The sequence below is a fragment of the Papaver somniferum genome, chromosome 6 (genome assembly GCF_003573695.1).
Source record: "Papaver somniferum cultivar HN1 chromosome 6, ASM357369v1, whole genome shotgun sequence".
Lineage (NCBI taxonomy): Eukaryota > Viridiplantae > Streptophyta > Magnoliopsida > Ranunculales > Papaveraceae > Papaver > Papaver somniferum.
The window spans coordinates 124108009-124133341 of NC_039363.1; the positions used below are offsets into that span (position 1 = coordinate 124108009).

Consider the following 25333-nt stretch of genomic DNA (forward strand, 5'->3'; position numbering starts at 1 on the left):
TTAAGGAACTTGAGAGGAGGGGGTGTCTGCTATTTCAATCAACCAGTTATAACAGTTTTTTGTGGAGAATCTATATGTGCCTCTCCATTGAATTGAATCTTCTTCTTTTGTGAAAACTGGGGGTTCTGCAAGCAAGTGTAATAGTTCTGTAATCTCTATAAGTTCTTCATTGTTTAAGTTTCTTTTCATCTGGCAATTCCAAGAGCCATTTGTCACCATATCTCTGAGTGTAGCATTTTTGTGTAGAGCAATCTTATATATTCTTGGAAATCTCTCTTTAAGTGGCATCTCTATCTTCCATTTGTCCCACCAAAATTTAATTGATTTCCCATCTTCAATCTCGGCATCAGTGTTAGCTTCAATAATGTACTTCTGTTTTTGAATTCCTTTCCATATCCCCCTTCCTTGTGGCTGAATTGAGTTCTGGACCCATAAATCTGCTTGATCTCCATGCATTTTGTAATTCACCACTTTTCTCCACAGCTGCTTCTTTTCATGTGCATATCTCCAAGTCCATTTGGAGATTAGTGCTTTATTTGTTAATCTTAAGCATCTAATTCCCAAACCTCCAAGTTTCTTTGGTTTACTTATTTTGTCCCATCAAATCCAGTTAATTTTCCTTTTTTCAATAGAAGATCCCCAGATAAAAGCTCTCATGATTTGAGTCAGTTTCTGCTCCACCTTTGCTGGCATAGTAAATATTGAGAGAAAATATATGGGTAGACTAGATAATGTAGATTTTATCAAAGTCACCCTCCCAGCTTTTGTGAAGAACCTTCTCTTCCATAATGCCAACTTTTTTTGGAATTTCTCTATAACCACATCCCATATTGAAGCATTTCTACTATTGGCACCTACTTGAAGCCCAAGGTATTTAAGAGGTAATTGTTCAATTCCACAGTTAAGAATCTCAGCCATTTCCTGAATTTTGTCATCTGCTCCAACACTGAGGGTTGAACTTTTGGATAAATTCACCTTCAGCCCTGTCATTGCTTCAAATATCTGTAAAATGATGAGAAGGTTTTCAACCTCTTCCTCTTTAGCATCTAGAAACACTAGAGTATCATCTGCATATTGTAAATGAGACACTGCCAATCCATTAGTTATGGAGAACCCTGAATTCCCAAGTTTCTAGAAACACTGCCGGTCCATCTAGAAACGCTAGAATTCCCGGGTCCCGTTGAGTGCATCATCACTCCCACATCTTGCATACAATATAATCCGCAACATGTGTTAGAGATTCGGATATGGTTATCCTCCATTTAAAAATGTGTCATTTGAAATTATGAGCACAAGTTTCTATTAGTATTCCTCCTGTTAGTCAATTCTATTTGTCAGTAAAATTTCATCGAATGGAATTAGATCCTTTTGAGTGTATCATTTCTATGCCGGATGCATTTATAGAGAATGCAGTCCGTGGAGTTGCTCATACTACGCTTACACTTCACACTTACGGCAGCTCCCTGTAAATTATGTACTATTTAAGTATATGCATTAATTAGGATCGAATTCGACATATGTGTTTAATAATACGCATCTAGGACGGGATCGGGTCGGCCATGACATTCGCACTCTCCTAAAGAACTGGATTTTTTTTTTTTTATTAAAAGTTATTGGACATATCAACATATTTCTGGTCTTTCCCTTTAGTTATTCATATCCTCCTCCTCCTGCAGTACATTATTTTCGCAACATGTGTTAAGAGATTCGGATATGCTTTATCCTCCATTTAAAAATGTGTCATTTGAAATTATGAGCACAAGTTTCTAGTAGTATTCCTCCTATTAGTCAATTGTATTTGTCAGTAAAATTTCTTCCAATGAAATTAGATCCTTTGTTTTTGCCTTTTGTTAATGTAATCTTCATTTTCAAATGGTAGTAAAGAAATCCAGATAACAGATACCAAAACAAACACTTGGAAGAAAAGAGAAAATTCTATTGTACTTTCAATGTGTTCATGTTGATTTTTTAAATGCCAACGGGTTTCCAGTTGATTCTTTATAGAAGGTTTGGCGTGGTTTTTACCTTAATCCAATGGAATGGATCATTGGATCCTTCATGTATTCATTATCCTATTAGAAGATTATCTTTCTGTTTGTTTGTTCGATTTCGACGACCACCACTGGAGTACTACGAGATATCACTTTTCAGTGCGAACTAACATGTTGTACATACTACTTTTACTTGGCACGTCCATCCCAGACCTGTAGAACTATTTTCAGTACTTTTTATTTGCAAGCTAAGAGATCTTTGTTTTATCGAGGCGTTTTGGACCATGGTTCTGCCCGTCTGTCTCGATGGTTAAGCCTCGAGAATCACTGGTTCCGGGTCCCTATATCAGCTTCTATGCAAGTGCTCCCTTTTGTCGCCTCTACTTGGAAATGCATTTCTGCTAGGCTTTCAATCCTTGATTCTGTCTGGCCCATTAGTTTACCCTCAAGAAGTACTTGTCCGGACCTGAATCAATAATGCCTTCTCTACTCTGCCAATGCAATATTGCAATTAGCAAACCACATACTTTGCGTATAGCATGAAAGTACAATAATGCCTTCTTTTTCCTCTGGACGGATACCGGAGACCGCCGGACCCGAGCGAGCAAAAGCAGATAAGTGAAACTCTTTGAAGTCTGAATCACTCTTCCTCATCATAAATGGATGTTTAGAAAGAGTGGTGCAGAAAGATGTTATGTTAAAGAGAGGAGCACTACCACTTTTCTTACATATGTACAGTGCTAGTAAGAAACTAGAGCTTCTTTACATAAGTGAACCACTGAACCCTCAGAAAGCTACAGTCTACTACATACCCAATGTAGAAACTATTTAGCTCCCCACTATGACGCCTGCTCCTTCAGAAGATAACGTAACCTCAGCCTCACATGTAATAGTGAGTAGTCCATTGTGAACCAATATAATTAACTCTTGTGTTGGACCATCGAGATTTGAATAAAATATCGGGCTCGCCGGATATCATCATTGTAGCCAGCAGTAACAAGTGTGATAGGCAAGGTAAACTATGTCAGTGATTTGGATGACTTTATAGGTGGAGCTGAAGAAACAATCAAATGCAGCTGACCTCGGTCAAGCCGGCGATCGATGATCACTGTTGTAGCTTACCGGGTAACAAAAGTCATGTGGGAAGAGGGTTTGACATTCGGTCTTCTTTCCTCTCTTTATATGTAAAGAGATAATTAAGTTTTATCATTAATGATGCAACAAATATCAGCTTTGGCTTTCCCTTTGGCCCTTTTTTTACCCTTTTGCTTTCTTGAGAGCAGTGTGGTGTTTTCGGGGCTTAAAAAGAATGTGGAATTTTTGAGTATTTAACTTCATCCCATATGCAACTAAATTTTGTTCACTGCTTCCTCTTTTGTTTTTCTTTTAGTATCATTTTGTGCGTTTCGAATTTAGTGTTGTTGAACTTGAACTACTACTAACTAGCTGGATAACATTTAATCCAACATCAATCACTAGCAACCACTTTGTTTCCTTTCTTTCTTTTTTTTTTTCTCTTTTTCTTACCTTCACATTCACTCCAACTACTGATTTGACACCTCCTCGATATGTTGTCTCGTTTTCTTTGCACTGTAAAACCGAACCCCAACAGTGAAATCCAGAGAGAGATAACCGAGGACGAACGAAGTAATAGCTTACCGCCTTACCGGTAAGTGGTCCTGCGTACAACACTGGCGGATCGCCTAGATTGAAATTTGGAGGACTGAGGAGGTAAAAAAAAAAAAGAAACTCACTGCCCGTATTCTAACACAAACAACACGATTCACAATGCAGCGACTTACTCGTAACTGGTTCTGCCCCGCAGGTTTTCAAATGGCGAAACATTATAGCCAAGAAAAGGAAAGGGTCTAAAACATGCTCAACATCCGAACCAGGTCCACTAATGCGTTTTATAACTCAAAAATAAAGCATTTTACACTTCTCTTTTCTTGAGTGACGTTACGTAAAGAATATGCATCCCTCCTGCTCTTCACAGAACAGCACTACTACGATTGCTTTATATTGACCAGTTCATTTTCTTTGTACCACGCAAGAAAAACTAGTTTAAGGCTGAATATATATGCAGTGAGCATAGGGACCTGCACACAAGATTTACTCTCCCCCCCGACTCTTTAACTCTGCGAGCGGCGCGGCCCTCTTTCTAGTTTCAAGATATCACTATGCATCTGTACGTCTACTGTCTCCTCTACCTCTGCAGCTAGAGATGATAACTTGATAAGTAAATGAATTGACTGAGTAGTTGGGGACAAAAAGGCTGGTTCTGCAAAGTTAAATTAAGGACTTCTGATATGCATGAACTTATCACTGATATCAGTCACAGTATAAAGATACTGAAGAAGATCAATGTCCCGTATAGCTTACACAAAGATACTGATATCATTAAATCGAAAACCGGTTCTTGCTCATTTTAGTTTAGCCTCTCAGAGATCTTACAGAAATGAAGTCTAAATTTTCCCTTGTTCCATGATAACATTAATGAATGATAATTAATCTTTTGATTTTTCCCAAGTCAAAATAAAGGCGCAAAGTACAATTGAGTACTGCTAACTATGAGACCCGAGGAGGTATAGTAGTAGTGATGATCCCTCCCTCATCGATTGGGTCCTCCACTATGGTCTACGGATATCCATCCACTCCCATCCCTTTTCGTTTTCAATTGATTGATTAAAGTGTTTGCCCAGTCACACTAGCAAGTGAACTTTCTACTGTTTCACCTGTCATTCAAACTCTTTGAAATGTACCACAAAGAAAAAGGTTTGTTAGACCGATTGCGGAAACAGGATACCGAACCGAGTTTCCACATTTTGTGTTTGCAAATTTTGATGCCACCTGAACCGACTCGTCATGATGATGTGCTTATGGCAATTATCCAAATTTAATAACGGGTTTGCTCCATTTTCAGCTTGGTTTTTGCTAGAACACTTGGATTCAAATGTTTTGCCATAGAGCTAAGATAGGCGAAGTAACAGTTGCACAGACACTGCTCCACACTTTCACAACAGTATTCTAAACTTCTGAAACAAACTCGTCTGCGGGGATAGCTCAGTTGGGAGAGCGTCAGACTGAAGATCTGAAGGTCGCGTGTTCGATCCACGCTCACCGCATTTTTTTATGTCACTTTTTCACTAGATAAGTTATTACAGCAGGCTGTGCACCATAGACACCAATTCTTATCTGAATTACCAACCCGGTAATGCCAAAATTCTGGCACCAAAGTGTACGTATTTCTTACACGGAACTTCTTCTCAATGCAATACCAATGTTTGAATGTTTGATGGTTTTGGACGGAGTACCCCATACCATTTTACCTCTACTCTTTTAAAGAAACATAGACCCAGTCGACTCAGATTATTAACCAGTCCATACTAGAAAACAGACGATACTGGTGACATCCTCTGTTATCGAATTGTACGTCCGGCAGTAACAACCAAGAACTCTCTCTGTCTCTACTAGTCTCTCTACAAAGCCTAGTTAGCAATTCGGGATTCGGCAAACGTACGGAACGGCAAACGTACGAGTATTATACGGTTTTGTAAAATCCAAATTCGGTCCAAAATTCGGTCAACGGGACGTGATTCGTCATTAATTCGGAACGGCATACGAACGTGTATAATTCGATTTGTAAATGTGAGTTCGGCTCTGAAAATTCGGTATCTATATATAACAAATAATTTGTATTTATAAGGTCATAGACCAATTTTTATGCATGTGTGAGTTATTTAAGGAAAAAATAAACTCAATATGATGATATTAATAATATATACAACATTGGTTATCCAAGAGGACGTCGTATGGTGGTTTAGATGCTTGGTTAGTGAGTTTGAGATCTCTCTCACCTTCACCTTCAAATTTGTTCAATCGTTTTTGTTTCATAAAAATTACAACACGTCTAACATTCGGTCGTGTATGCTCGGGAGGCAGTAAAGCCCAAAAAATGGAGTCTTTGAAAAGTAAAAGTTAAAGAATTTATGGCGAATTAAGCGGACGTGTCATTCGGGATACGTAAAATTCGTGAACGATTCGCGAATAATCCGGGAATGCCACATAATACGTGACTTGGGTTCGGAGTTACAAACGTACGCGAATAACACGGTAAAATTCGTGATACGGAAAAATTCGCGAATGATTCGCGAATCATTCGCGAACTTACTAACTAGGCTACAAAGATGCCGTTTCACTGCAATAGTGTAAAAAACACTATTTAACCTTCTGTGACACTAGTAGGACCGTCTATCAATCTGGCAGATCTCTTATTTTTGTATCGTTATTATCACGAGATGACGAGACCCATTGAGTTTTAGGAGTGATACAAATGGTTTTTGGTTGGTATATTGATGTGATTTTTCTAGGTTATCTCCTATGAAGTAGGTCTACTTGACCAGTTGACCCTACTGTTTCGGAAGTACTTATCTTCATCCTTCGTTTCCCGCCTAAATGAATAATCACGAGATAGCTTGTGCAATTTTGAAAATTGGAACCAAGTGAAGCATGGGAAACGCTACTACAATTAGCTTAATGTTCGTATATGATTAATGTGAGGGCTCCCCCAACCCCCATCAATTTCCTCGCAACAGATTATTTTTCAAAAATTTATGAATGAAATCCCAACAAATAAAACAAACAATCAAGTACTCATATTAAATGTTCTTTCGAGAATCGGGGTTATATTGATACCAGTGCGATTAGATTCAGTGTTTACTTTGTCATTCAAATAAAAGATGCAAAATGATAACAAAAAAAAAATGCTTCCTATACACGTTTGGCGACTCGATAGTGTTTTGGATCGTTCATTTACCAAGTAGTTCGGATTCACTGGGAACCGCACGTGTATCCTACCAGGATTTATAAGAGTGATATATTATCTCTAAGAGCAGTTCCTATGGATTCAACAAACTTTTGCTCCCACTATGGACTCAACAAACATGAAAAAATTGATGTTCAAACCAACAAAATTTGTTGGTTTGTTGAGTGAGTTAAAACATATAGAGTGCGGTTGATGAAAGGCCGGGCGATCTTGTCCCTAACGTTGGCGCTTGAGCCAAAGACGCTGGCGCTTGTATTACTAACGCCAGCTTTTACTCCACACTCCAGCATCGTTCCTGAAAGCGCCGAATTTTTCATCAAAGCGCTAACGGTTGAATCTGGACAGCTTGGAACTCTTGTGATCTAACGGCTATAATTTTTGAGTTCTATAAATACTCTCCATTTCAACTCCAAATTTACATTCACACATCTAGTCGTTTTTACTCTTCTCTGAGCTTAAAAAAAATTCTTCAATTTCAACAAATTTTTCAATTATTGAACATGTCCCGGCCCTTGTTAGTTCGGCGCGCTCTCTATACTAAAGAAGAAGATGAATCTATTTGCAGAAACTATGTTTTTTTATTTACTCAGCTTGCTTCAACAAACTATCCATATGTGAATTTTTGGGCAGTTATTCACGACGGGTTCTGCAGTGACACCTGTAATTCGAGTCGTCGTCCTATATGCGATATAATAAATCGTTTTAATTAAGAAAGAAGTAAGTGAGTTTGTAGCTTTTAACCATACAAGCCAATCAATATAGACTGAGAGGTGAAACTGATGATGAGATGGTAACAGGATCTTTGGCTGAATGGCGAAGATGGAAAAATGTTGCTTTTCCTTTCGAAAAATATTTCGAAGTCTTTAAGCTGTTGAACAGTTTCAACCCTTTTTTGAAGCTAATGTAGTCCGCCGTAATTCAGTGAAGCTAATGTAAAATGCCTAATTTTAAGCATATGTAATTTCATTTAATTCAGACTGTCATACTTTTAAAACTAAAATTACAAATGTAGCAGAATTAAAACTTACAAACAATCTCTCTAACGTCGCTCATTGCTATCTCTCCCATTGTTATCTTCTGGAGTCAAGAATTCTCCAAGATCTGGGGATAGACCTAGGATATCCTCAATTTCCAACATATTAAGTAAATTACCATAAGGAGATAAAGATAGTTGAACAACATTAGGCGATTGGAAACCACTAGGCGATTGTTGGAAAGCACTCGGTGCATTCGGTCCTCCAAGCATATAAGATTTTTGTTGTTGTGGTGATGGTGGCGTAACATTGTAGCAATCATTTGGGTTGTAGGGCGAGAATGATGATGAAATGCGCCTAGGATCTATCCGAAATACTTGAGGTAGTATTGCGTCGTATGTGTGGTGAAGAAGAACTTTGTCGTACTTGTGTTTCTCCCACCAATGTTTCTTCACTATCGTGCCATGATCTGTTGCTCCTGGTGGAATCGGAAGACTGTGACCGCCGCATATCATCATTTAACAGTTGGAATCAATCCAGACATTGTGTTCTCGTGCCATTTCCGACACACATTTAAGTGTATAGCCTCCATTTGACTATTCTTCCAATGCAAATCGTTCAGTTGGTTCTGCAACTCTTCCTCACTGGCAGTGACATTGCAGTAAAGATCTTCACGTTCCACAGCTTGGGAAACAATGGGGATCGTGGTTGGCTCACCTTGTGAAGTAATACTTTCCATCTCCTAACGAATTTCGGGCATATTTGACGAAGATGGTGAAGAACTTACACCCATGGTGGGGTAAGTCATAAAGCATCGCTCTTTTGGAGGTGGCTGGCTACAAACGATATTTGCATAATGGGACAGGCGTAATAACCCTGAGAAATCAAACTCATAGATGTGCATGTTGTGTGTCCCAGTTATAGGCTTCGTAATCGACTTGTACCAGGTGACATACTCCGTTTTACTAATATCCCTCTGTGTATTTAGTTCATACCTCGCCCAATTGGTTCTTCTCATGTGATCAAAATCTGATCCAGAGGTTTGCATCTGTTGTGGAAGGTTAATTGCAATTGCATATATCCCTTGCATTTGGTACTGCAGTCTTTGTCTCAGGTACCAAACCCCTCTTTCTAATTGTGGAGTGTAAAAATCAATGTAAGGGTGAACAACGACGTTGTTGTGGCTCCGAGTCATCTAATGAAACCTCTGAACAAAACTGGAACCCAACATGTCGCTGCCAGTCCCCTTTGCTAAGTTGGTCGAGATGTATATATCCAACATTGGAAATATTTGAGTATCGTCTTTAAGGATTGGTTTACTAACACGGAAGTAGGTATACCACCAATACTGCAAATTACTCCATAGTTTTAGTATTTTGACTTAATCTACATTTGCTCATAAAAATTATTTAAATTTTAAAATAATAATTTTGATATTTATCTCTATGATGCCCCAGAAACCAGAGAAGTTATCTCCGCCCATGGACGCATGATCCAGCCCACAGTATAATTCTGCTAAAATTGCAGATCCCAAGTTATAATTTGGAGCTTTGTCAAGATCTTCTAACGCTTGAAGCTAACCAACACGAGCAACAGAAATTGAGTTTGGAAAGAATGTCAGACCCGGTACCCATAAGATAAACATCCTTTTGAGTTCAGGATAGTCATCTACATGTTTTGGATTTCTGGGTTGGTTAAGGAAATACTTCAATAATGAACATTTAATCCCACCTCCTTTCAATTGTTTATAATCTCCAGGTATTTCTGAATCTATAAACGAGGGAAAAAGCGTCTCCCATTTACTATTTGATATCCATTCATCTTGGTTGAATGGTGCTGGCTCTCCCATTCCACTTGGGATTCCACAAATGAAATACAAATCAAGGAGCGTAATTCCTATTACAAGTATATATCAACTATGATTAATTCTTTTGATTATATAATAATTATTTAAAAAATATAATTTAAGTTAAGTTAAACAAGCTTACCAATTTCAAAATCCAAAAAATGGAATGTGTGCGTCGTCGCCCACCATCTTTCTACCACTTTTTATGAAATTCTGATGTTGTGTCTTTTAGGCTTCACACTATAAAGCGCACGTCAGGGATATCTGTCAACCCTTTCTCGGACTTGAAGGGGTAAAGCTTCATAAACAACCTTTAAGTCTGAAAATCCACCTCTCATTCTAAAATAATCCTCAGACCGATCTTGATGCCCCGACGCATGACCTTGGACTAATGATGGAGCAACAACGACACTCGGCGAAGCAAACTTTGCTTTCCGATTTTGAGAAAAATCTACATCTGTGGCAGGTCGCGGTGCCGGTTCATTTTTCCGATCTCTTCTCTTTTTTACACTATTGATCGCTTTTCTTAAACTGTCGCTCACATTGTATCCAAAAATTTTGATTTAGAAGAAGGAAATAGTAGTGGTGTGACTGAAAATGAAATCAGTCGAAGGAATTTACAGTTTTGCAAATATAGACGTTGGAGATATGAACGTTGGCGATTTTGTTTCTCAAGCCCGCGTTGATAGGACCAATGCCAGAGTTTGTATTTTCAATGCCTGCGCTTTTCCTACCAACGCCAGTGTGTGTCTCAAGCACTGGCGCTTGATGATAAACCGCCCAGTGCTTTATCATAGTTAAAAAATCAGTTTGGCCATCCACTTAGCTCAACAAAAAAGTGGATTTGACCATTGCAATAGGAATTGCCCTAACGAAATCAGTGTTCCCGGTGAACAGAACAGAAGAAGATGGACAGCGAATTGAAGGTCTTGGCTGATTATTTTTTTTCACATTTCCCTTTTACAAGAGATATTACATTTTCAAATGCAGATACCGTTCCTACCACGTTTACTTGCCAGCCAGATTTTGAGAAAATAAAACAATTGCGAAACAATATTGGTGCTAGGCATTTTAAAAAACTTGTCAATTCATTTAATTTGACCAATGTTGACACTTTGACAAGCTAAATCTCAAATCATAATCAATTTGCGAAACTACTTCCTATTGTCTGATAGATTAAGCATGGGTCTAGATAGTTACTAGTACCCTGATACCTTATGCGGCCAGACACTCGAGGCTTGTGCGCATCAGGTGATGCTGAATCGTCCCAAGGACAAGGTCATTAACCAAACGGACATGTCATCGTCATAGGATTGAAGATCTTTTTGTGGATATCAACAAACAAAAACACCTCTACCGTCCACCATTACTTTGACACCACCACCTAAAGCAGTGTGCAATAGCAAATTTCACGCAAAAGCAAACCTAAAAGAACTGACATTGCAAAAACAACAGCTGGTTCAAACCATTTCTATCCAGAACAAACAAACAAACGGGCACAGTATAGATAGAATGGTAATCTTCACCCACGTCAAATATCAACAGTGTTTTTGGCAGTATATGAATACGTGTGATGCTAGGGGCGTAGGAATTGTTATTTTGCTGAAAAGGTACAAGTATTACACAGAGCGAGTGTTGAGTCTGTTCTGTCCGACCAAAGACACACACAACACACTAAAAATAAAGTAGAAGAAAAAAGAAAACCAAAAATATTATATTTTAAAGAAATTCAAAAAAAATAAAAATAAAGAAGAAGCGTGACCAGTGAAGAAGAGACCAGCAGAGAGACCTGAGACCACCACACTGACCCACCCCCCACCACCCTCCTCCTGTATACATTACAGACTCTTCTCCTCTTCATCTCCTCACTCACTCACTCACTCACTCACTCACTCAAAGAACAGACACAGAGAGATAGAGGTAGAAACAAAAATGTCTTGTTCTGTATAGAGAGTGTTGTTGTTGGTCTTAATGTTATAGGGTTTTTGCACTATTCATCTTCATCATGTCTATCATTTACAATGACTAACAGCTTAAATCTCTTCTTCTTGGAAGAAGATAAGAAGAACAATAATAATTATAACAATGTCTCCATCACTACCACACCAAGATTCATCAGTTTATTATCTAGATGCTCTATACTGTCAAGAGGAACAAGCATGGGAAGAAGAAGAAACAAAAGACAATGATGAAAACAGTAGTTTTATTAGGAATGATAATGGATTTGTTTTACCAGCTTTTTTAATGGAACAAGACTTGTTCTGGGAGAATGATGAACTTATGTCTCTTTTTACTAAAGAGAAAGAGATGATAAGTGATAATCTATTGAGTAAACTTGAATCAGATCCAAATCTTGTTAGAGCTAGGAAAGAATCTATTCAATGGATGCTGAAAGTTAATGCCCATTATTCATTCTCTCCTCTTACTGCTGTTCTTGCTGTCAACTTTCTTGATAGATTCTTATCAAGTTTCCATTTCCAGAATGATAAACCCTGGATGACTCAACTCATTTCTGTTGCTTGTATTACTTTAGCTGCCAAGGTTGAAGAAACTCAAGTCCCAGCTCTATTAGATTTTCAAGTAAGCTCCTTTTTTTTTTTTCTTTTTGTTCATTCAATCTTCAATAAGTGGGTTTTTAGTTTGTTTTTTAAGTATTAATCGATCTGGTTTTGTCTTGATTTGATTAGGTTGAGGATTCTAAGTATGTGTTTGAGGCAAAAACAATTCAAAGGATGGAACTTGTTATACTTTCTTCGTTGCATTGGAAGATGAACCCTGTAACTCCACTCTCATTTCTTGATCATATTATAAGAAGGCTTGGTTTGAAGAGTAATCTCCATTGGGAATTTATGCAGAGATGCCAACTTCTCCTCCTCTCTATAATTTCAGGTACGAATTTCTGAATTTTGTATCTTCTACTTGTTTCTGTCTGTTAATTAGAATTATGCTGTATTTTGAATTGGAAATGTTGATTATGTTTCTTATGTTAAATGTGGTTCATTTACTTCAGTAGCTTTGTAATCTAGAAATTTTACAGTTTTTTGCTCAATTCAGTAATTGGAATTTCATGTTGCAGTATAAAATTTTAGCTGTACTTTAGTTTTGTGAATTAGTGTTAGCTAATAATCATTAGTGTCTAAGCAAAAACTTGTAATTTTGTTAATCCAGATTCAAGATTTGTATGTTATCTTCCATCTGTACTAGCTGCTGCGACAATGCTGCATGTAATCAACCGCATTGAGCCTTGTAATGCGAAGGAATACCATGACCAGCTCATGGGTGTTCTTCAAATCGACAAGGTTAGTCCTTAAGCTCTCATTTATCAGATCAAAATTGAACTTTGCTTAAACCCTTAAACCCTAGCAAATGATGAATAATTGGATTATTATGTAACTAGGCAATGTTCATGAATGCTAGACAATGTTGATGAAATTTGAAGTTTGCATAATTATATGTAACAGGACAAAGTTGATGAATGTGTTGAGCTAATCTTGGAATGCACAGCACCATCGGATTACAATGTGGTGAATCGCAAACGCAAGTATGAGTCTGTCCCGGGGAGTCCGAATGGTGTAATGGATGCAAATTTCAGCTCTGATAGTTCAAACGACTCATGGATTGCAACTGAATCAGTAGCTGTGGCATCTCCAAAACCTTCTTCTTTCAAGAAAAGCCGAGTTCAAATTCAACAATTGCGACTGACATCCATCAACCGTGTTGCTGTTGAGCTTCTCACTAGTCCTCGTTGAAAAACCACTAAGTTCTTCTTCTCATTTCCCATAATCTCTTCCCTCCTTTTTGGAATTTCTTTTGAATCTGTTAATACAATATTTATCATTATTGTCATGTTAATTGAATTCTTAAGTGGAATTTGAGATTTGCTTAATTTCCATCTCTACATACATTTTCTATGATTTAATGAGAAGAGATGAGGAGGCAAATGAAATACTACTTAATTAAGCAATGCTTGAGGAGTAATCTTAATTTTCTAAAAATAATTGTTGTTTCTGTGTTATTAGATTAGCAAAATCTACTTTATGTGAATAATTGATATTTGTTGCTAAAAATGGGCAAATCAAGAAATCGAAGAACAAAAAGTAGGGAAATCTAAATCCCATCAGGGTGATTTTTTTTGTTTGCATGCTAACTGTGGATGTCGGCCACCTGGTTTTTAGTTTTGGTTTATTTGAAAATCTTTTCATTTTTTTTTTGAGTTTGACCTCAATGATTATCCCCACCATCTTCAAGAAAATCCCTATATCACAATATACATTGATTATAGCTGGTTTTTGCAACAGATTTTCACCACAGTAATCACAACACACAAAGACCCACATCGTGACATATTAGAGACTTTTCAGATTCATGTTTTGCATTTAGATTCTTTGCCCCATTCTTTGTCTGGAACATATTTGTCTTTGCACATGTAAATGTAATGTTTATTTTAAAATCCATACTTAAGCTAAGAAATCCAGGTTTTGAAAAACATTTTGGCATCTTGAGAGACCTTTTTTTTTTCTGTCTGAACACATGCTCTCCAATATTTGACAAATGTTCAGTTTAGCAGGTCTCTTTTTCATCTTCTTTATTGAACAACAATGACCACGGATAGTTGGTGGCTACTATACTCCATTAAGGGCTTGGCTAGAAAAATAAATAATGTCTTTGAATATTGAGTCAAAGAATTCAAAAAATTTAGTGGGGGGCCCACTCTGGTTGCACAAATGGACAGGACTGTGGAGTGAAAACAGTAGAAATTCTCTCCATATTTATTTTACTTGCTGTAAACACGATGAAAATGATTGTTGGCATCTGTCATGATTTGAGAAATGAAAATATACTGTTTTGGTCTTATGTATTGATTCATAGTATTGGACCACTTATATGGTATTTAGTACAACAGATATCACATGTTATATAATAAATTGATTGTAGTAAATATTTTTTGCCATAATTAATCAAGAATTTAATCATTTTCCTTTGCTATATTGATGCTTGTATTTATGACCTTTGTTATTACTCGTGTAAATTAGGATATTTAATGCATTATTATGAATGAAGAATATAGATGGAGAGCATTATAGTTTTTGGGTATGTCACTACTCCCCCATCAAGGGATATTTTGTTTAAATGAGGATCTTTGAGTGAGGAACAACACAAGGATATGTTGTCTTGATTTGGTGGGGATGCCTGTGTTTTTCAGCTTTTTAAAGGTTAATCTTTTTGGGTTGTATGTAACAAAAGATTATTGATTATCAAAAGAAAATGCAGTAGTACCACTGGTAGTACTAATACATGCGGATGCTAAATGTTAGTAGAAGAATATCAATTAGGGATTTGCAAATGATTGTTTGGTACCTCATGTTTGTGGATTCACTTACAATGTGGAACTAGGCGGAAGACTCAATTCGGGTAATATGGAATTTTCAAGCCATAAGTTGTAAAATCTCATATAACTGAACATCTAAATATAAATTCCATGAAACAACTATCAAACACTTGAACAACTGAGAGTGTCAAATCTTACTGTTAATTACTTTAGAATTTAGATGAAATTAAGAAGTTGGCAGACAATCTAATCTTTTTTTGAGGTTTCATTTGGTGGACAGAAGAGCTAACAAAGCAGCAGATTTGCTGGCTAAAAAAGGGAGAAATTCACCCCAACAATTACTAGTTTTACTGAAATTTCTTTGTTTTTAATTCCAACAATAGCTTTTGACGCCGTCAAAGCTCAAGAGATCTGTAATATGAACTCAAATTATGTACACTTTCTTGAAGAAACTAATCACACAGATTCAGTCATCGGACGGACGATTTATTCAGAGTTGATTCCACATGAGTCTGAATCTACAAATTAGTTTTCTTTACAGTAATATATCTGGTCATTTTCAAAAAAAATTACTTTAGAATTCGATGAAAAAGAAAGTATATCCAAGCTAATGTGTAGCCTTATGTAAATGAATCTCCTCAACTAAAACAAGGGCACAGAATGAGAACTCTTATTCAGATTGAAAGAGTTTGATAAAAACTGATTCAATTAGGTGTTGTTATGGGATGAGAACTGATCCATTTTCACCCAAACTGGAGACTGAAAAGCTGAGCCTCAGACGCTTTAAGAAAAAATTGCTTGAATGCATGATCATATGCCCCTCACACATATTTTCAATAAATTTTATCATTAAACTAAAGAAACGAAAACCATAGCGGATATTCACCCTCTCATAGGGTGTTTGGATATACATTCAGAAGTTGACTTTCGATTTCCAGAAATCGAAAAATCAGAAATCAGTTTGACAATAATTTTCAGAATAACTTCTAGAAACAAAAAGATCGGGTTTTTATGAAGCAAAATAATTTTGCTTCTAATTTCTGCTTTTGATATCCAAACACACTCTTAATATGTTGTATTTACTTTCCCAAGGTCAAATCAAAGACCACCTCTCACTGGATTTGAAAGTGAGTAATAGCCCTTGCTCTAATAACACTCCTCACTAAACTATTGTCATAAGTTTACTTTTTAGTACCCAAAACTTCAAGTTTGATTAGATTAATGCTGAATGAATTGTTAGTACTAGTATTTAATATTTGAGTCCAGTCCAGTTGAGTTCCCACCCAATAATTGTGAAATAATAATACACATACCACCATATGATGATTATGTTTACTGAAGCTACTCTTATCCTTATAATGAATGTCCTCCAATTCCATTCCCTTTTGATTTTGACTGAGTCCTCACCTTTGAAACTCACCCACCTGACACTATCATTAAACTTTGTTTTTCCTTATAATGAAATTCTATCTTTTTACTTGTTTTCTATCTTTCCATACAGCTGTAAATGTTAAAACCTCTCTTTCTCTTATGTCTCCTCTTCGGCTATAAACTATCTCCCTCTTCTGAGTAGCCATGTAAGTTTGTGTATGTCATCAAGGACAATGCCAAATATGGGCAACATGTGAGGGACTAGAGACACACAGGACAATTTTTAGGATCTTATATTCGGGTCCCTCCATATTAGGTATATGAGGTTGGAATCACTTCCTTGAGTTTTGGATTATGGTTTGTCTTTGAATTCTTCTTCTTCATATTTTAAATGATCCACCGGAGTTAGAATTTTAACTGAGCTAGAATCTCTGCGGTAAAACGAGTTTAACTGAGCTCTGATAATTTGGATATGGGCTACATAAGGATTGTTTTGATTGAAAATCATAAATGCAACTGTACTAGTATAGGAATCGCTGCCATGAAATTGATAACAAGTCTCTATTGTTGAGTTGGAGAAAAGAACATGACACAACACATTCTGAATTCTGGATTTCTGATATCTGATGAATATTTTCCCATCGATTCAGTTCTCTTTGGAATTCAGTCGTATAGATAGATTGGAAAAAAAATCTCATTCAACTCGTGAGTTTATTAAATATGAAAAATCCAAGAAGTAAATCCTCCTGCCAAAACATTTTTGGTTCAAAGGGTCTGGGGCTGTGTTCTTTAATACTATATGTCGCTGCATCAGAGTCTTCACCATTTCCATCTCCATTCATTGCTCACTCTGAATTTGTGATTGAGACGGGAGTATTGTCAAGACCCAATATCTGAATTTCTAAACCCCACAACATTCAGAGTTATCAATATATTGAAGTACGTGGACTTTGAACCCTGAAATTCAATCTATCAAATGTTTTAACAAGATTAAGGTCGCCCAATTTTGATGCTATAACCCTGCCTAAGCTGCCTTTGGTTTCCGAATGATAACATGTGAATTTCTCTCTTCAGCGGTTTCATAAACAAACCCAACCAGGCTCGTGAATGCTGCAGAAATGGGTGTAGCGCATCTGTTTAACGGGTCCATGACAGCGCAAGAGAACATAGATGGTGAGCAGAATTGTGGTCCTAAGAGGTCTCCGATAGTACAACATCTCTAACTAATAAATACTGTAGCTTCTCTCAATGCTCCTCCTTTGGCAGAAAGGAAAAGGACATTGAAATTTCAGATAGGACTTTGGCAGTAACCTATAAAAGAAAAAATGTCTCTAGTGAAAACAGATACTGAGAGTTCATCTTGTCAGTTCCGGGGGGGGGGGGGGGGGGGACTGAAATATCCTTCATTAACTATAAAGAAGAAGATAATTGGGAATTGTATTTTGAATCAAATTCAATTGAGAAGTCTGAGAGTGTTTGGTTTCTGACTTTTCCTATGGACCACAAATTCAAAATTCCTACTACCCTGACAAAAAAATTCAAATTATTTCTAGATGTTGCAGTCATATGAAATGATAATAACAGCAAAATAATGCAGAAGTTGTAGTGGTTGAATATTTTTTGTCCTCTATTCTCTGTGGATATGGATGCACAGAATTTAAAACCTTCTGTAAAACACAGTTTTCCATTAAAACCAAAGTAACCACCCCAACTTAAAGACAATAGGAGCACTAAAAACTGTTAACTCCTTCAGCTAATTCAAAAGGATAACCTGTCCTTAGATTCCTCACTGCCAAAGTCTACCTAATTCTGAACTTAGAAGGGTACAACTTCAAAACCAATGTTAGAAGTGTTCTTTGGAGGTATTATGGAATGTCTGTGATGTCATATTTAGTCAGATTCAACAACAGAAGTTTCTAATATGCAGAAGAGACTAAAGCCTTGCCGAAAGAGATTCTTTACCCTCCTCGCATATGAGCTCCGAGTTCCCCGAATTGATCATCGGCTTCTTCAGTATCCTCAGAGAGTCTAACTGCATCAAGCTTCTGCTTAAGGACCTCGATGGCATTTAAGACAATTTGGGAAGCTTTCACAGCACCTGTAGATTCAACTGTAAAAATAAAACTATCTTCTCTCCCAGTAATTTCCACAAGCCCTGGCTTTCCCATCGCTTCTGCTTTCTTGATCACCTCATCATCGTATGTGTACGCCTCAGGATCAACTACTATGACCTATAAAACAGTCAACGCAATCAACATTTTAAGAACTGAAATGATGCTGGAAAAGAACTGACCATGCTTGGTGACTAGCTAGTTCCATGCGGCTTGATATGGATGGTGATCTAAGTCCTCTGCATGGTGTACCTTTGGGGAGATTGCCATGTAATAGGATAAGAGAATGTGTAGTGTGTGCTGAAATGTGAATGTATGGTTATTATGAGAGAATTGTGAACGTGTGTCCAAGGGTCCTTGCGGCACCACATTCAGATCCATAAGCAATTTGCGTCATATGCATCGTTTTTGAAAAATATGATTGCATTGCATTCAGAACAATGACAAATGATGATCACATTAAGAACATAAATAGCAAGTTTAATTGATTTGAACATCGTTGGCTAATTACCATTTACAACCATATCTTACAACCACCTACAGATCGAATTCTAGTGTAACCTATCTATGCTAGTGTTGTGTGTCTCTAAACAGAATTATCTATTCCACTCATCAGGACTTGAACCTATATAGAGGAACTTTAGTAAGCAGTTCGAATTTTAATAAACCTGAGAAATATTTAAGGACTACATAGGTCGTCAGATGTGCATCTGCAAATTTGATCTAGTAGAGCATATTGCTAACAGATGTATGTCTTTATAGGAATGTTAAAACTGCAAACAAAGTAATTTTGACAACATTCAAATGCAGGGAGTTTACTAGTTCATCGCAACAAACTAAGCATGCAGACACGACTATAAATGATGACCAAATTAAAACGCACATGATATAGCAAGTTGAATTGATTTGAACATCGTTGGCTAACTACCATTTACAATCATATCTTACAACCACCTACACATCGAATTCTAGCATAACCTATCTATGCTAGTATTGTGTGTCTCCAAACAGAATTCTTTATTCCATTCATCAGGACTTGAACCTATATAGAGGAACATCTATAGTAAGCAGTTTTTGAATAAATTGGAGAAATATATTTATGGTCTACTTAGAGCAACTGCAGTGGTGCGATCAAAACCAAAGATCAAAGATCAAAAAAAAGACCAAAATTTGGGTTTAGTCCGTGGTGTGACGCAACGGTACATGATTAAAATTTGGTCAGGCGGACTTTAAAAGTCCGCCCCATTAAAATTCCATCAGGCGGACTTTAAAAGTCCGCCCCATCCTTTATAAATTTTAACAGGCGGACTTTAAAAGTCCGCCTCACTAAAATTCCATCAGCGGACTTTAAAAGTCCGCCCCTCTCTTCGCAAATTTTAACAGGCGGACTTTAAAAGTCCGCCTCACTCTTTTTTTTTTTTTATTTAATTAAAATTTCATCGGGCGTAATTTAAATCTCCGCCCGTTAACAAGCGTACTTTAAATTTACGCCCAGCAACAAGCGTACTTTAAATTTACGCCCGACTATATTAGAATTTGGGATTTGGTCGCGACCATATTTGGTCTGAAATTTGATCTTTGGTCCAAATTTGATCTTTACTCCGTCCCACTGTGTTACGATCTCATCCCATAAATTTGGTTATACTCGCCCACTGTGGATGCTCTTAGATCATCATATGCATCTGCAAATTTGATCTAGTAGGGCATATTGCACATGGATGTATGTCTTCATAGGAACATTAAAACACGAACAAGGTAATGATAAAAACATTCAAATGCAGGGAGTTTACTATCAGATCGCGACAAACTAAGCATGCAGAGACAACTATATCAAGATGAGTTTTCACTCAATAACAATACATGTTTATTCTTTCAACCGCCATTTTTGTTTTTAAGAAATAACTCACACATATTTGATGTATTCTACAGGTCTGCAGGTAGAAATGCACACACGTCTAAGTATGATAATGGTCAATCCAAGGCAGCTTTGTTTAAATGAATAGAAATTGAAGCATGGTAATGCTTAAATATAGATGCATGTAACTAAACCAGCAACTTAACTTACTTCTCTAGCAAATGTTCTCTTACCAGCTTACTCTCTCATGAGAAGAGTCATACAAGACAAGATTCGAAAAGATAAACCTTAACATATATTCATTAACACTAAGAATACCATTCAGTGGTAAAACTAATACCGCAACAAGAACAGCAAAAAGGAAAGCATGACAGGATGCATGATAAGACTTGAGAGCATCACTTCCGGTACAAATACATTATCCAAAATTACCACTAAGAGAAATATAAGTACCTGTTGGGTATTAGGATCAATATCAAAAACTTTGGTAGGGCTACTTTCAACCCAACTTTGTTTCTCTTCAAGAGTCAAGGTTGCCATCATGTCCTCATTGATGTGGATGTCTGGTTCATACATGAATGTAACAGTAGCCGTGGGTGACCATTTGGCATGATCTTTCCCGATCCCTTTTCTAGCTATAGCTCTCAATCTCAATTCCTGCCCACGACGCAGCTTCACAATTATAATTCCCCTGGAAACAAATTAAAACCCCCAAATTACAAACATTCATAGAGCAAATTAACACAAACTGGAGTACCTAAATAAACACTCAAACCCCCCAAACTGGGAAAATATAATAACCAGTTAGGCTTCAAAACAACAGTTTCAATTCCCCTAAACCCTAATTTGTGAACATTTCTAAAACCCTAATGCCCAAATTATAAACGTTTTCAAAACCCTAATTACATATACTCATAAAAAAAAAACCTAAACGAAGAGGGGTTTGAGAAGAGTACTTGTTTTCAGCAGAATCAAAGCTTGTAGAACGAGCAGCATTAGCAACATCAACAGGAATAACATTAGGATCAGCAGTAAGAAGATCAGCACTAGTAACATCAAGAGTCTGATCTTGGTCACAACGAACAGATAAATGAAACTCAACAGAACAATATTCGCACTGACCATCACCATCACATGCATCACAATCACGGGAGAATCTCATACCCATAGCTTTATCGCTAGTAAGTGGAATAAGACCGAGTCGATGTGCTAAAAACTCATCGTTCAGAACAGTTGAATTAACTTCGATTTCAACAAGTTCAATAGCTATTGTTGGTACTTCAGCTATCATAATACGACGAAGTGCATTTGCCACACTTACATCAGTTTCTCTTAACTCAAATTTCAGGTATTCATCTTTCATTTCTCTTATCTTTATCTTTGGAAATCTTTGATATGACATTCCCTCCATCTTTGCTTTGATTTGTTTCTTCTTCTCCCCTCTCTCTCTCTCGCTCGTTCACTCTTCTGTGTTTTTCTTCTTCCCCCTTTCTGAAACCTTTTTTTGATTCCTTTCAGTTTGGTTTTACCTCTGGTAGTCTGCTCCTGCTGCTTTTTTGCTAGCAAGGCTTTTCAGACGAAGTTGTCTGGGTTGTTAACCTAAACGTCTTTTGCTAGGGAAGCAGGACTAGAGAACACGTGTTTTGACACATAGGCATTCCCTGGCTGCCAACTCTATGCAAATTGTAGTTCTACCGGTCCAAATTTGTCCGCACTCCGCTAAGGCCTATCCCTATGCACATGCCAAAAAAAAAGGTGTTTGACATACTAGGTGGCATGGCAAACCAATTGCGCCACTATGGGAAAATCACCGAGCGACCGAGTTTCTAGCGAGCGTTATTAACAACAACGCTAGCGATATTATGAGTATCGCTGACGTCATACATCTCATCGCTCGATATAAAATAGTATCGCTGGCGATATTAAGATTATCGACCAGTAGATATTTTACAATGGCTATTTCCCCTACTAGTTCTTATATATACGCCCTTGTATTTCTCCAAGTTACTCACACATACTTCTACCTATATTTTACCAATTTCTCTATCTTTATTCTCATTTTAAATTTCATAATCATCAATGGGGAGGTCCAATGAAGAGAGAAATGTTATTATAAATCAGTTTAGATTACAACAAGAAATGCATCGAAAGAGGTTGCAAGAACTTGATGATGAGGAAGCTGAAGATAATAAACTAATCGACACTTTGATGCTTGTACATACGTGCCAAATACCTACAGTTCCAGAGCCACAAGAAGTATTCTCAAGAAGGTATAAGTATCGAGGGAGAGAATTTTACCATCAGAAGCTGATGCACGATTATTTTCTTCTCAATTGTGTGTACCCTGATCAAAATTTTCAAGGTTGATTTCGTATGCCTCGTCATCTGGTGATAAAGATTATTGAAGAAATTTCATTATAAATATTATGTAGTAAGAGCTAAAAAAAATGGTTATGCGGTTCCGAAATTCTCCACTTCAAACGGCTTAAGACAAGTTGAATCGCTTTCTCCATATCTTTTCTTAATATGCACGAAGATTATTTCTAGGCTCCTAGAAAAGGCAGTAATTGAAAAGAGAATTTCGGAACTTAAAATAAATAAACACGCTCTGAATATCTCCAATATCTTTTTCGTAGATGACTATTTTTTATTCACAAAAGCTGATGTAGGGGAAGCAAAGAACCTACTGGATATCCTATCAAGATTTGGTGATATTACGGGACAAATGGTCAATATTCAAAAATCGGTAATCTACTTTAGTCCTAGAATTCACCCGAAAAATGAGAAAATCATTGCAAGCATCCTAAAAGTCCCTTTAATGACAAAATGATAGATATCTTGGAACTCCTCTTTTCTTTGATAAAAATAGGAAAGAAAATTTCGAACCACTTCTCCAAAAATATTATGCTACCTTTCAAGGTTGGAAATTAAAATTGCTTTCCCAAGTCGGGCAGAACGATGCTAGTAAATCCATCCTTCAAGGCTATCCAACATACCAGATGTAAGTACTAGCCCTTCCTAAAGAAACTCTAGATCAACTGGACAGAATCCAAAGAAAGTTCTAGTGGAATAAAGATAAGCCAAAGAGTGTAGGAGGATATATAAAATCCTGGGTCAGCATTTCCAAGCATGTTTCTCAAGGAGGTCTAGGAATTAAGAACCCTCGTCAATTTAATATAGCTCTCCTTACAAAACTAGTTAACCGGCTAATCACAGATCAAGACCAATTTTGGGTTTAACTACTTAAAGCTAAATATTTCTAAAACTCTCATCCACTGGAATTTTATAGGTCTTTTAAATTATCGTGGATCTGGAATAGTATACAAAAAAGGTTAAATCTTAGTAAAGGTAATTTTTTCTGGAAAGTCAAAGATGGAGCATCCACAAAAATTTGGGAAATTCCTAATTTAGATATAATTCCAAAACCCATGAATATTGAAAAGCCTGCTCCACAAAGGGTTAATGAGATGATATCTCCTAAAGATAGCTGGGACCAAGAAAAACTAGATGATTACTTCACTCCAGATATTAAAGCAAAAATACTAGCCATATCTCCAAAAATCCAAGAACAACATAAAATAGATTGCAACACATGAAAAACTAGGGTATAACAACCACACCCAATAATTCGTTCGACAATCTGTATGGACTAAACTCCAATATAATTCCGAGAGCACCAACTTAAAAGCGAGCTCAATCAAGAGATATATCAAAGAGCTTTATCTCTATTTCAATGCAATCAGCAAATCAAACAGATAGAAATCCGTGAGCCTGATTGGTATGAGAAATAACTTGGACGGTACCAAAGACCAATGCCAAGTTTTAATTAAGTTATATCCAACAAACAAGGTCGGATTTATGAGCTGATTGAACTACGCGCAACCTGTGATATTTCAATTATATAAACAAATATAATGCGGAAAGAAATAACACATACATCATAAATTTTGTTAGCGAGGAAACCGCAAATGCAGAAAAACCCAGGGACCAGGTCCAGATTGAACACCACACTATATTAAGTCGTTACATACATTAGCCTACTACAAGTTAACTTTGGACTGGAATGTAGTTGAGCCCTAACCAAGTCTCACATCGATTAAGGTACAGTCGCATTCCTTACGCCTCTAGAACCAGGTCGGATTCTGCGCACTTGATTCCCTTAGCTGATCTCACCCACAACTAAGAGTCGCTACAACCCAAAGTCGGAGACATATAAACAAATCTGTCTCACACAGATAAGTCTATTCTGATAGATAAATTTGTCTCCCACAGAAGTACCTATGAAGTTTTGTTCCGTCTTTTGATAAATCAAGGTGAACATCAACCAATTGATAATCCGACCTTATACTTCCGAAAAGCATCCTAGAAATATTAATCGCCTCACAATAATTTAATTATATGGTAGTAGAAGAAGTTATTGCGGAACCACAAAGTCTGAGACGAAAAACTTTGTGATTACTTTTTACATCTTACCTATCGGAGATAAATCTTGAAAAAATCTTAGAGAAGATAATACTCAATATGATAGAACAAGTAAGATCAGAATACGCAACTACAGAGAAAATAGTTGGATCTGGCTTCACGAATCCCAAATGAAGTCTTCAAGTAGTTAACCTAATATGGTTTTGGAAAAATCAGGTTTCCTAGTGTGTTGTGTCCAAAGAAATCCTTCTTTTATCTTGAAATTAAGGTCGCTCTTGTTGTTCTTTAGGGAATGACATTTTATGGGGGAGAGTTCTTAATTGAACTTGTGCTTAATTGCCAAATCTTTGTGGGGAGTGCGACGGTGGAATATTATAGGAGTTATCTTGTATCTTTATAAACTCCTTGATGAAAGCATTTATCTTCGGCTTTATGATTGCATCTAAATAAGTTGATATGTGCTTACTTTTGGTCATGAAATGTCTCTATGGAAATTTTCATTAGGATCCCGTTTTCGTACCTTTGCCAATTTTATTGACAAAAATGGGGAGAATTAATGTGTAGTTCGCACTACAAATACATATGGTTTTCGGATCATTATATAAGGGG

General features: G+C 36.9%; 4 protein-coding genes and 1 non-coding gene across 5 annotated transcripts; 2 read left to right on the forward strand and 3 right to left on the reverse strand.

Annotated features, from left to right (window-relative positions):
• On the reverse strand, nucleotides 1–456 carry LOC113291435. The gene has a single exon (XM_026540970.1). It carries the CDS (start codon nucleotides 454–456, stop codon nucleotides 1–3), a length of 456 nt encoding a protein of 151 aa, XP_026396755.1.
• Nucleotides 457–600: 144 nt separating this feature from the next.
• LOC113291436 lies at nucleotides 601–2645 on the reverse strand. The gene is made up of 2 exons (XM_026540971.1): nucleotides 2519–2645; nucleotides 601–1067 (listed from the first exon to the last, which is right to left on the reverse strand). Exons 1-2 carry the CDS (start codon nucleotides 2643–2645, stop codon nucleotides 601–603), a joined length of 594 nt encoding a protein of 197 aa, XP_026396756.1.
• A 2398-nt stretch (nucleotides 2646–5043) lies between these two features.
• TRNAF-GAA lies at nucleotides 5044–5116 on the forward strand. Its single transcript has one exon. It is a non-coding gene; the product is annotated as a tRNA-Phe (tRNA).
• Nucleotides 5117–11450: 6334 nt separating this feature from the next.
• On the forward strand, nucleotides 11451–13596 carry LOC113289150 (cyclin-D3-3-like). The gene is made up of 4 exons (XM_026538336.1): nucleotides 11451–12216; nucleotides 12324–12525; nucleotides 12805–12935; nucleotides 13098–13596. The coding sequence occupies exons 1-4, from the start codon at nucleotides 11722–11724 to the stop codon at nucleotides 13383–13385; spliced, it is 1116 nt and encodes a 371-aa protein (XP_026394121.1). The 5' UTR covers nucleotides 11451–11721; the 3' UTR covers nucleotides 13386–13596.
• A 4396-nt stretch (nucleotides 13597–17992) lies between these two features.
• Nucleotides 17993–21855, reverse strand: LOC113289151 (DNA-directed RNA polymerases II, IV and V subunit 3-like). Its single transcript, XM_026538338.1, has 3 exons — nucleotides 21259–21855; nucleotides 20756–20993; nucleotides 17993–18567 (listed from the first exon to the last, which is right to left on the reverse strand). Exons 1-3 carry the CDS (start codon nucleotides 21711–21713, stop codon nucleotides 18295–18297), a joined length of 966 nt encoding a protein of 321 aa, XP_026394123.1. The 5' UTR covers nucleotides 21714–21855; the 3' UTR covers nucleotides 17993–18294.
• Between the last annotated feature and the right edge of the window lie 3478 nt (nucleotides 21856–25333).

Bases quoted from the DNA above. Each gene is read 5' to 3' on its own strand.
- LOC113291435 (XM_026540970.1), bottom strand. From the start codon at position 456: ATGCATGGAGATCAAGCAGATTTATGGGTCCAGAACTCAATTCAGCCA.
- LOC113291436 (XM_026540971.1), bottom strand. From the start codon at position 2,645: ATGAGGAAGAGTGATTCAGACTTCAAAGAGTTTCACTTATCTGCTTTT. The intron at 1,068-2,518 runs GTATGTGGTTTG...TACAATATGCAG, and splicing joins ACTTTCATGCTATACGCAAA to ATGATACTCTAGTGTTTCTA.
- LOC113289150 (XM_026538336.1), top strand. From the start codon at position 11,722: ATGTCTCCATCACTACCACACCAAGATTCATCAGTTTATTATCTAGAT. The intron at 12,217-12,323 runs GTAAGCTCCTTT...TGATTTGATTAG, and splicing joins CAGCTCTATTAGATTTTCAA to GTTGAGGATTCTAAGTATGT. The intron at 12,526-12,804 runs GTACGAATTTCT...TTGTTAATCCAG, and splicing joins CCTCCTCTCTATAATTTCAG to ATTCAAGATTTGTATGTTAT.
- LOC113289151 (XM_026538338.1), bottom strand. From the start codon at position 21,713: ATGGAGGGAATGTCATATCAAAGATTTCCAAAGATAAAGATAAGAGAA. The intron at 20,994-21,258 runs GTACTCTTCTCA...ATTTGTTTCCAG, and splicing joins TTTGATTCTGCTGAAAACAA to GGGAATTATAATTGTGAAGC. The intron at 18,568-20,755 runs GTACTTATATTT...ACTGTTTTATAG, and splicing joins TTGATCCTAATACCCAACAG to GTCATAGTAGTTGATCCTGA.